This window comes from Balaenoptera acutorostrata, chromosome X (genome assembly GCF_949987535.1).
Source record: "Balaenoptera acutorostrata chromosome X, mBalAcu1.1, whole genome shotgun sequence".
Lineage (NCBI taxonomy): Eukaryota > Metazoa > Chordata > Mammalia > Artiodactyla > Balaenopteridae > Balaenoptera > Balaenoptera acutorostrata.
The window spans coordinates 32,219,699-32,232,086 of NC_080085.1; the positions used below are offsets into that span (position 1 = coordinate 32,219,699).

At 34.3% G+C, this 12,388-nt stretch overlaps 1 protein-coding gene across 1 annotated transcript in view; it reads left to right on the forward strand.

Moving 5' to 3' along the window:
- Positions 1-12,388, forward strand: part of CFAP47 (cilia and flagella associated protein 47) — a gene marked incomplete at its 5' end in the record, with an annotated part of 301,208 nt that overhangs the window by 175,576 nt on the left and 113,244 nt on the right. Inside the window, 6 exon segments of the mRNA XM_057537629.1 lie at positions 561-736; positions 2,291-2,398; positions 4,609-4,717; positions 8,688-8,723; positions 11,728-11,857; positions 11,860-11,883. Of these exon segments, the coding sequence (XP_057393612.1) occupies positions 561-736; positions 2,291-2,398; positions 4,609-4,717; positions 8,688-8,723; positions 11,728-11,857; positions 11,860-11,883 (583 nt within the window).

Here is a 12,388-nt window from a genome sequence, read left to right on the forward strand (position 1 = left end):
AATCTAAACAGGAAGGTAGTCATGTCGTCAGCGTAATTTGACTTCTTAGTTCAGATTGTCTCTAGAACTTGATACTAATGTACAGAGCTACTCGGAATCAGCAGCAGCGGCCACAGCTTTTTAGAAAGATAAATTTTCGGGCCCCATCCCAGATGTACTGAATCAGAATCTTTGAGGAAGAGGGCCAGTAAGCTATATTTTAGCAACCTCTACGGATGATAAGTCTGAGTACCACAGCAAGAAGAAACATTGACAGACAGACCTCATAATAATAATGGTACTGCAGACAAATATATTTTAAATGTAATTTTGCAGTTTCCTTAGCATTTAGCTAGGTGGATCTCTTGGACTATTTGTTGTTGAAAAAAACATTGTCACCATTTAGCAAGGCTAAACGAAGAAAATATATAAGAGATTAAAAGAGAGTGAGGTACATTCAGTAGTGGGTCAAGGAGAAAAATAAACTTTTATACATTTGGCCATTGTTTTATCGGCTTCCATAGGACAATGACTCCGTGCTGACGCTAAGAGCTAATTTTATATTTCTTATGTAATTCTAGGAGAGTGTTTGTATTGAAGTACGTCTGTTTAATCCGGAAGAGAAAATTATTCACTTGGATGTGCAGTTATCAAGTGCTGCCGTTAGTGGATTCAAGGAACTTGTACTATTTCCACTAGATTCTCTCAACTGTGTTGTACGGTATTCTCCAGCGACTACAGGCTATAGAGAAGAAAGGTATGGTTTGAGTGTGGCATTATACTTATTGTTGATCCTTTGAAATTAACCTTTAAAATTATTTCTTTGCATGGTATAATCATTGAGATTACACTCGCTCATAGTTTTAGCTTTGTTTAATACCATGCATTGGTAAAATGTACTGATTTAGAATTACCATTGTTTTCTTTAATGCAAAGATATTATTTATTAGAATATCAAGTTAAATAATTCCTAAGTTGCCCCTTATATACTCTCTTTCACTTCACTTTTTGTTAACCGTATTTTTCTGGGTTGCACCAAATGAAAATGATTCTGTAAGGACTAGGGGTTAAACTTTCAATTTTCATGATAAAAATTCATTTATATCTTATATTCTCAATTAAATGCAAATCACATACACCCATACACACACATATATTAACAGTGCAATGACGAGTGTTCTTATAGCATAATTATGAAAAACTTTGCACTATGTATTCTCACACAGAAACACATAGCCTCTATGCTCACGATTAACTCAGTTTATAGTAAAATAATCAACTTTCTTTGTTTTAACAGTAATATCCAATTTATTTGTTATAGTTTTAAAGACTGTACTTAGTATTGGTGTGTACAATGCATTCCATTACTCCATGAAGATGTCTTTTGCTAGTTTATATGCTCTTTCAGAGTTAGAATAATTCTTATTTTAATGAATGATGAATAAATAAATATATTTGTGAAATTTTAAAGGATAAACATTTTTATAATGTGAAGCATGAAAATTAAGACCATAATGTATATAAAAGACACTATTTTGCTAGATTACCATTAGAAACGTGTTCTCGTCTCCTCTCTGCATTGTGACTATAGAGGCTTTGTGAACACAGACTGAATCTTGGATTTTCTTTGTCAGCATACATTAAAAGACACACTTTGGGCTGATACTTACTGACTGCTTTCTCTGTTGTCATCACTGGAGCATGTATTTTACATACGTACACACCTAAAATTCTCACAGTAACCATAAGTGTTCCCATTTTATAAATGATGAAATTGAAATTCAAAAAGTTAAGTGACTTGTTCAAGGCTGTACAAATAAAAGATGACAGAGCTGGGATACCAGCCTAGTTTTACTATTAGACTGTCACACACTGTCTCCCCAAAGATGAGCACGTGCTGATGATAAAGGAAGCTCTCCAGAGCTGCATGTCACTTGATAACCTTCATATGAAAACGCACGTGTGTTCGATTCAACAAACTACATTTGGTTTAACCACAGTTCAAATGCAGGACTTTACTTGTTCTAGCTCCTGCAAGATATTTGAATCACCTATGTTTAAGCATTTTTCATTGATTCAACAGGCATTTATTAAACAGATATTAATGATAATACTTCTTCTTGAATACAAAGTGATTTTCTCACCAAAAATGAAAAAAAGTTTAAATAGATCTACAAGAGTAAACTGTATCACAGAACAATTGTCAAATGTTGTATTTGGAGCCACCTGTCTGGCATTTATTTTTTCTGCCAAATTTATTTTACATACAAACTAAATTGCTGACAAGATTTTGTATATTTCTCTCCACCAGCATTATTTTTCAGCCTGATACAGCTCTAGAGTTCTGGTATTTACTGAAAGTAACTACTGACATACCAAAACCAACCATAATGCCAGAAATACATTGTGACCTTGGAAAGTAAGTTCTATTTAATAAATAAAATTATTTCATGGAAGAAAAAAAAGTTTATCTAAAATAATATTGTTATAATGCATTTAGTATTTTTAAATAAGACATAAATATGTTTTTAGTAATTGATTTTCTTCTCCAGGGAGGTTTGATATTTAAACGACCTTGTGGAAAACTTCTGTGAAAAGAAAAACAAGTCAGGACTTAGTAAGGAGAGGCTTTTATTCAAAATGATTATTGCAAGGGAGGAAAAGGGACTATTGAAATAGTTGGCGGGGTACTATTGCAATTTGTAGATCATTCCCCTCTCAGAAATTTACAGGCTACTCAATATCAAACCGAGCAAGCTTTTTCTTTTATAGGCTAAAGGAGGGGCAAGCAGAAATAAGCAGAATCTTTGGAGGGAAAGCTAGACAAGGAAGGGAAAATGACCGGTGGGGACTGATAGGAAAAAGGGTTCTGCCATGGTCAGTTGATTCCCAAGAGAAGCCCAGAAGGGAGGCACATTTTACTTTTTTGGTGCTTGCTCAGGCTTGGGGACAAGCAGAGTTCAGGGGCCTATGGGAAAGATAGAAAGCTGACTAAAGTTTGGTCAAGGCAAAGCAGAGGGTAAGCATTGGGCAATTGAGAATACTTGGTCATTTGGTTAATACCATATGCCCTTGAAATATGACCTTTATATTTAGGTGATTGAGTTCCTAGTACATGTCTGGCGTCAAGTTTGGTGCTGATGCATAGGGATAATCAAGTCACATTTCCTGCTTTTAAAGAGTATGTGTACCAGTGGGCAAATCAGTGCCTTCTCATTAATGTCTCTCCCTCACCACACCAAAAGAGTGTTCAATTCTCCCAGTGCCAGATCTTGAGCCAAAACATCACTGCAAGTGATTTATTAAGGAGGTGTGATCCCAGTAAGAAAAATTAGTAAGAGAACGAGGGAAGCAGAATAAGCAAAGGGAAGAAGCTAAGCAAGGATGTGATTGCAGGTACAGTCCCAGACTTTATCTGTTCCTGTGGAGAGCTTTGGAGCATAAATCACATCTCAGTTTGTCTTGTCTCGATGCCAAGATTCTGGGCTTTTGAACTCCCATACTAGTCAGTATAAGCTTCCTCTGGATGAGCTATAAACTCCCAGGCACTTCTGCCCTAGGGCTGAGGACTTCAGGATCCCAAGGCAACCATCTGAAAGTCTCAGCTGGAAGATGAACAGCAAGCATGTGGAAGTTGGGGGATGGAGGCAGGAAACTAGGTGGAGCACCGACAGTGTCTGCTACAAGTTATTTACAAATTTATTTCTAGATTTAAGTTTTTCTTGTTTTAAATATATACCAATATATGAAAACTATATATATATTTAAAACTATAAACTATATATATATATATATATACACAATTGTTAATAAATATGTCAGTGTTGTGAAAATATTTGGCTCAACCAATTTTACAGTCATGTTTCTTTTCATTCTACCTTAAAGTGCTAGCCTTTTTTCTTTCAAGTTCTTGTTGTTCTTTAACATTTTTCTAAAACAACTACTTTTTATCTAAGTCATACTGTGTATAATTTAAAGTTGCATAATATTAAAAGATGTTTGATAGTTACTGTATTTCTAACCAGTCTTGTGGATCTTTTTCCTCTTCCGAAGTTTGCATGGTCTTTAATTGTACCTAATGTCCTTAAAATTCTTAATGATATACATTGGTGTGGCTCTATTTTCGTACATTTTTCTGGGTAGTTGGGGTCTGTTTCAATATGGAAACACTGAGATATTGTTTCACACTTGTTAGAGTGGCTAGAAATTTGAAATCAGGGTTTCAGCTGGACCATGCTCCCTCTGAAACCCAAAAGGGAGAATCCTTCCTTGGCTCTTCTGGCTTTTGGTGCTTGCCAGCAATCTGGTGTTCCTTGAGTTGTAGATGTATCATTCCAATCTCTACCTCCTTTCTCGTATGGCCTTCTCATGTGTCTTCACATCATCTTCTCATAAGGACACCAGTCATGTTGGATTAAGGGCCACCCTACTCCAGTGTGACCACAACTTAACTAATTACAACTAATTACTACTCTGCAATGACCCTGTTTCCAAATAAGGTCACATTCTGAGGTACTGGGCGTTAGAACTTTACTATATCTTTTTGGGGGATGCAGTTCAACCCATAATAGTCATCACGTTTGTGAAATTATCATTGAACAACTTTACTAGCTTTGTTCTTCCTTCCAGGTTTGTCACTCAGATAATTCCTTTAGATAATCCTACACATGAAACCTTAGAATTGCAAGCAACAAACAGTAATCCTGATAATTTTGTCCTGGAGGTTAACAGATCACCAGTAAGTATATTCAGAAAGCCGAGTAATCTACCACTACTAGAACATTTTCCAGTTCTGATTTTGGGACACCATGGAGTATTAGCAATTGAATTATTAATAAGGTTTCAAATGCTAAAACTTTTAAATATAACGTATACATTGCCAATTTTAATTTATCAAGAAAATCAATATCATGTTCATGTAAATGTTTGAAATTATATATGCTAGATTCATGCTCATTTTCACTGAACCCTAAATAAATTGGTTGTGCTTTATTTCTGACCGCTTTGGTAACCAGTTTTTGCAATAGTTTCCCAATAATATAATTATTTTTTTCTGATTTTAATTGAAGTGGTCTTTTTTTTTTTTTTTTTAAAGAAACAAATGTTTAAAGCAGTTTAGGTTCACAGCAAAATTAAGCAGAAGGTACAGAGATTTCCTATATACATCCTGCCTCAGTCTCCGTCCCACCCTCCCTATCCCACCCCTCTAGGTGGTCACAAAGCACCGAGCTGATCTCCCTGCGCTATGCGGCTGCTTCCCACTAGCTATCTATTTTACATTTGGTAGTGTATATGGGGCACAGAGAATTTGCTTTTCTAAAAAGTTCTCTTGCTGCTGCTGCTGCAGCTGGCGAAAGACCACACTTTAAGAACACTGATTAAGATATGTACAGTTTGGAGAGTATCTCAAAGGAACATAAATTCAGGGAATATTCTTAGGCAATTGGCTATGTGGCTCTGAAATTCAGGGTAGAATATTAAGCTAGAAATGAAGACTTGGGGGATCATCTGCACCAAAATGATAACTGAAATTTGGGGAGTATATGGGGGGAGGTCTGTGTATATAGAAAAGTAGAAAACCCCCAGCCTCACTGACCCTTGAGTGTAGAGGAGTGAGAAGAGTCCACAGAGGAGACCCACCCTCCCTCTTGCGTCTCCCCAGCTATCAACGTCCCCACCAAAGTGGTGCATTTTAGGAATATGATTTGACTCAATGGTTATTCTATGTGTCCAGGTCCCAGGACGCCAGTTCTTTTTAGCTTTTCCTTAGTTCCTACCCATCACCCCCTCCCCACAGACAGTGCTGACAGCTCTGCCCCTCTCTCTTTTTCTCTGCCTCATTTTCTCATTCCTTCATTCCTGGGAGAGACTAGAGCCAGTCAATGGGCCTCAATCACTTTATCTTCCCCCAAGTAGCAAAACAAGATCTGAAGGTTCAGCATCCCTGTCTGTATTTCCAAAGCATACGATACCAAATATGTATAGTGAATGCCAAAACCTTGCTTTCAAGTAAACTTCGAAATGATAATTGCAATAGATTATTTTCTTCAGAGGACCTCACAGTAAATCGTGGTATTTAGAAAAAGCCTTTTACTATTTGCTGTTTGATGATTGTTTAACGAATCTACAATGTGATTTCTTTATTTATATTTTAATACCTGTCTCTTGTCACTCACTGGTTGCCAACTAATATCATGATATGAAATTAGTTCTTAACTGCCATGATGTGTCAAATCAGATATCGCTAAGTATTACATTGCTAAAATTGGTGTATATAGTGTAATCTTAGAAACATTATTTTAAAATATACATGTATGTTTGTATTACTTAACACCATATTTTCCATAAATTAAACAGAATACGATGTTCAGGCTATAGTTTACATTTAACAGAAATTACTCATTAGTGATGTTTTAATATCCTTCGTATCACTACTTTTACAGAGAATGTAAACTGTGGTACAAGGGAAAACAAATGCATTGTATTACAGATGCCATCTTACGTTGCATAATGAAAAAGATGGTCTCGGCTTTAACATTTCCAACCATGGTTTTCTAGTCCATTCGTTCTTTCGTACACTTATCAAATATTATTGACCACAGAATATGCAATTAATTTAATATTTGGAAATAACTCAAAAATAAATTTACAGGGGAGAAAAATACTATTATATGTTATAGAACAAATAGGAACATACATTAATGGTAATGATAATAAATGGAAAGTATATCATATATATATGTATATACTTTATATAGATATGTATATATAACTTTATTCCTGGTTTTGTTGTGTAATATTCATGTTTACATAGGTAAGGATTTTTAAATATTGGTGATTACCTGTAAATGCTTCAATAAGTAAGCATAGATTGATTATCAAGGCAAATAATGATATTAAAAATTTACTGCCCTCCATCTATATATTATGAGAAATTTCAAAAAGATACAGAAGTGGAAAGAATAATACAATGCACAAACTTATACCTTCTATCTTGGTTCTTATAGTAACAATTTGTTACATTTTTTCCTCTCTTTTCTCTCTTACATTTCTTACTATTCAATTTAAAGGTAAATTGTAAATGCTATTTTAACAGTAAATACTTTAGATTATATTTCGTAAGAGCATATTAGTCTCCTCCATCATCTAATATCCTGTCCATATTTCAGTTTACCTGTCGCAAGAATATCTTTCCCTCTTGAACTAGGATCTAGTGTAAGCTCAAACAGGGGAATTGGTACCCCTGATGACACTTGCTTGTAATAAAATGTTTTTAAGTTTCAAAATCTGATATGTTTAACATATTATTTATATATCCCATTACACTAAACCAGTAGGTTTGCTACAGTTAAATTCCATCCAACCGTGTTTATCTTTTTTTCCTTGAAACCAGGGGAGATGCATTTTCCAGTAAATTTTAGGTGGAAATAAAGGAATTGAGTTATTGCTTGGTTGTATACACTACCTCAGTTTTCACCACATGCCTCTGACATATATTTATAGAAAAGGAATTTGAAGCCAGAGAGGCTAAAATATTTAAACCACATGATTAGTCAGTGGTAGAACTAGAGTTAAAAATCTAAGTTAATATAGTATTATACATTTTTCCAATGAAATGGATGATTTCTTTTATATATATATGGGGGGAGGAAGAGAAGTATTTTTGTCACATTTGCTAAATTGAAAGAACATATGAACTGCAACTTTTCTGGTTTTTTTTTCTTTGCTAAAGTTAATTCTGATATTAATTTGAACTCGTTAAATGTGCATTAACTGATAATGTCAAAACTGATAATGAAGTATCAGAGGGACACCCAGCCTGAGATAAAAAATATTTGCTGTAGATAAACCACATGTATAATAAGGAGGTAACTCTGTTCTAAAATTAAGTTTGTATTTTTTTTTCATGGTCGTTTTCAGAGTTTATTGAAGAGCAAGTGCTGTATTCTACAAGGATTGAATGACTTTGCCAAATTGCAAGTGTTCTTTTTCAAAAGTTATCTGGCAAAATACATTAGTGAAAAAATAATTGACTTCTCAAATGTGCCACTCATTCTGTCATTCTATAAGGATTGATAATAAATATTACATTATTCACAGTGTAGCTTTTTGATTAAGATCTTCAAGCCTTCATTATATTGTGATGGAGTTTCTAGCTTCTTTCACAATCTCTAAAGAGGTAACTCAGATTAATACATTTCAGACTCAAGTTATTCTAGCAGGTCACACCTTGAGGGTCTATGTAATAGGACAAAGAAAAAACTTCATTGTACAATAAAGAAGCATGTCTTACATCTGCACTTAGACTCAGTTCATTTCTTTTGACCTTGCCAACACTACAAGTTAGGTTCCCAGTGGTTTGACATGTATTTTGGGATGGATAATAAGCTATGGGTTCTTTAAATAAAATGTACATTTCTATTATTGGGGATTCCAACTCAGATTAAAAAATTCATCCTGATTTCCTTTTATCGATCAATGTGGTCATTGTCTGGGGGAAGAACATTGTGTGAGCGCTAATAAACCCTGTTTACTATGGGCTGTTTCACCAATATTCCCCAAACAGGCATACTGAGAATGGTTAATGTGTATAAGGCAACACGTTAATCACATGAACATCAACCTGGTATACACCTAGCACACAAAGATGCTGACTCAAACAAAAGTACTGATTTTTGTTTCTCTTTCTTGTTTCTTAATTTACACAGCTGATCATACCACCTCACTCCACCAAAGACATATGTGTAATTTTGAAAAAAGTTTTTGAGGCTAATAAAGTTTTTACATGATTACTGACTTATACATGACCTGAAGCAATACTGTGGAAGTATGCTTGACTTTCAGAGATATTAAAGAAAACAGACAAACCAGTAATCCTTCTCATAAAGAAGGGCAAGTATAGTAGAGATATTTTCTTTCACAAAAATAATTTTAACACAGCTGATCTTTTAAATCATTGCTTCCTAGCAGGGTCAGGCCTTTCGTCTTAATTCTTGGAGATAACTTAGTTGCTTGCATTTCTGGTGGAAATTACATCTACTCAAGGTAGGCTGGTACATCAGCAGGATAGTGGTCACTTCTCCATCTTAAACGATTTAGAAAATCCTAGCCTAGAGGCTGAACTCAAAATTCTTTATCAAATACCAAAGAACTCAAACAAGTAAGTAATCCACTCAAACCTTTTTGTCAATCACTTTAACACTGGGGCTTGATTTCAGTCACTCTAAGCCTCTCCTTCCAAGTTGTAGTAAATCTCCAAGGCTTTATCTCTGGTTAGACTTAAATCAATAACTCATTCTTTTAGCTACTGAGTCCAGACCGCTTCAACCTTTTCAATGTATTGCCCTAACCTTTGTGATTTTTCTTGCCTTTTCTTTTTTATTTTTTTGCCTTTAATTTTTTTTTTCCTTTCTATCCCTGAATAATTCAGATCTTCCTCTTCTTTTAATTCATCTAGTTGACATTCTTTGCAGGCAAAACTGGTTTATCCTAAAGTATTAATTGAATGAACTTTTGAAAATGCAGTATATATTATGTATGTGTAGGCATCTAAAGAAGATATTTTTAAGAAGAAAATTTTAGGGCTTACTTTTCTAAGTCTGAGAGTTTGCAATTAGGTTAACCACTAGGGAAAAACTCACATAGGTTTCTGTCCCTCTCTTGATTTCACTGATAAATACATCTGAACTAACACACACAACTAAGTAGCTGATTAATCAAAAATCTAGTATGGTAGTGCTTGTAGGATAAGTTTTAACTATTTCTGAATATGACTCTTTGCTGAACTTAAGGAAATGGCTATTGTTTATTATTTGTTTCATTTGTTTCCAGTTTGTATCCATGTGAAGAACTCTGCATTGTAAAAAATCTAACTTTAGGCTAAAGTTGTTTGTATAGATTTTGAATCCTGAGATTAATTTGGTTAGGGCATCACAACTGCGAATATCATAAACTCATAATATGCTACCAGCATCTCTCAATGAGATTGTTACTGCATAACAGCATAAGAGGAACAATAGTAAGCAGCAAATGTGATAAACAGGCCTTCTCTGATATCAAACATTATGTTCTGAGATTTTCTCTTGGTTTTCAGTCGTTTCATTTTTATTTTCAAATAGTTGCCATTATTTATTTCATTTATACTTGATGTGGGACTCACTGCATCTAAAGGTCAGAACAGTGAAAATAAAGGAAAAAGAGATAAAATCAGAGTGATTTTATTACCCAGCATGTGTCTATGGTCCTTGCAGCCTGTGTCTATGGCAGACTCTCTTGATTCTTAGCAAGCTCAAATGCCCTTGAGCTCTACTCAGTGTGCAAGCCAGATCTACTATCTTTTACCTCCACTTGTTTCTTCTTTCAGAAACATTGGAATTGGATCTTTAATGGTTTTACTCTGTCTCCTTTCAAAGAAGTTTGAGATAAAGATAGACTAAAAATGTTACTTTTTTTTTTAATGCATATGTTCCCTGGGGTACTTTTTAATTTCCCGTGTGAACCCAGGTGGATAATTTAAGCAATGCTACCCTAATTGTTGGATACTAGTGTCCAGGAATGGTAGGATATGGTTTAACTTAGAATCTCCAGTATTCCAGGCCACTTGGCAAAACATGAAAATATGACCTTCTTGTTTTTGTAGTTTGGCTTATTTCCAGTGGTTTAAATTAACCTAATTTCTGTCATCCATGATTTATTTTATAAAATAGCCAAAAAGTAAGTAATTTACATAAAACAGTTGTTACTATAATTGAACTCTGACACTTGGTTCCAGGCAGTCAATTACGTGTGATCAAGTTCAGACATCGTAAGTGAAAATATAGTGAACTTATGCTTGTAGACTCTCTAACTAAAAGTAATACAGTCATTTGAAGACATATGCAGATAAAACTTGCCTTTTCATCCTCACTTACTTGAGACAGCATTTTATGAATTTCCTGTCACCACCCATCCTACTTCGGAAACAATCTTAAAGCAAGTTTCCCTCTTTTTATTGGAACTTAAGCTTGGAAACATCTATGTAGTTTGAGAGGTGATAAACCAGGACATTGTTCGCTGGTTTTTGGTTAATGACCTCGTCATTCACCGGTAACGTTAGCAAAGTGTTCGGTGTAGAACAGAGTCTCAAGGGACTTGTATTCTAAATGAATACAAAGGAACATTTTCAAGCAGAGCTTTGCAGGCTTATGAAACACAGATAAGAACAATGGCCACATTGAATCTTCTTCACATAATTTTTGAGCCATTTTTTCATATCATGTGATAAAACATACACTGTACTAGATGATGGGTGTAAATAATATGGCAATAAGTTGTATACACTTCTTTTTAATGGGACTGCAATCTGTGTCTCACCTTCTTTGCCTTCCTGTGATAAATATTTTGGAAACTTCATAGAGCATTTAGTACCCAGTTTGTTAGACAAATTGATTTTTTAAAAACTCTTGAGCAGAAATGCATGGCTTTCATTAAATTTTCTCTTTTATGTTGCTATCAGTAAGCTTGTGTGTATTGAAATATGTTTAATATTTGAACATTGGCCTTTTGCCTTTTTTTCAGTGTAAAAACACTGATTTTTTCAATAAAATCAAAAGGAATTTGGAAAAAGAAGGAAAGATGAAAACAGTGCATGTTAAATGTTAACAAAAAACTTATCTGCCAAATTTTTTATGTGTACTATATTTATTAAGTGGTACAAATAAAAAGTATATAATTAGGACATATATGTTATGGATGTTTATCTTTATACAGTTTAAAGAATGGATATTCTACATCTCTGGAAGAGGACTATTCCCCCAGCCTCTAGAAATAGAAAGAATGACCACATACCTTCGTCTTCAATCATCTGTTCTTATACCTTTCCAAAATCCCACCAAAGAAGATTTTTAATCGATATCATACTAACAGGTAAGTTGTTTTTCTTTTACTTTACATATGTTATTTTGTAATTATTAATCACACTTATTCTATTATAGAGTCCAAGCATTTTAGAGGTAGTGGACACTTCAGGGATCTGTTAGTTCAACAACATCATTTTATTAAAGAGAAAGTATACATGTAAGAGATGAAGTATCATGGCCAAAATCACAAGTCTAAATCACAACTCTAAATCCAACTCTAAAAGCGTAACGTGTAAGAGATGAAGTATCATGGCCAAAATCACAACTCTAAACTCCTGGATCAGAAATTAGGAATCTGTGTACCAAGTCAAGTTCTTCTAATTTTATCTGGAAACCTGAATATGTAAATCAGTAAATTTGTACAATTCTTATGATATTACTCAAATATGCCAATGTTTATTCCTCAAAGTTTATAAAAATTCCAGTGTTCTAATTTTGTTTCCTTTGCCCCTTTTCTATATAAATAGACAGCATATTTGGATTAAATTTTGGCTCCAACCAAGCTTGTTCCT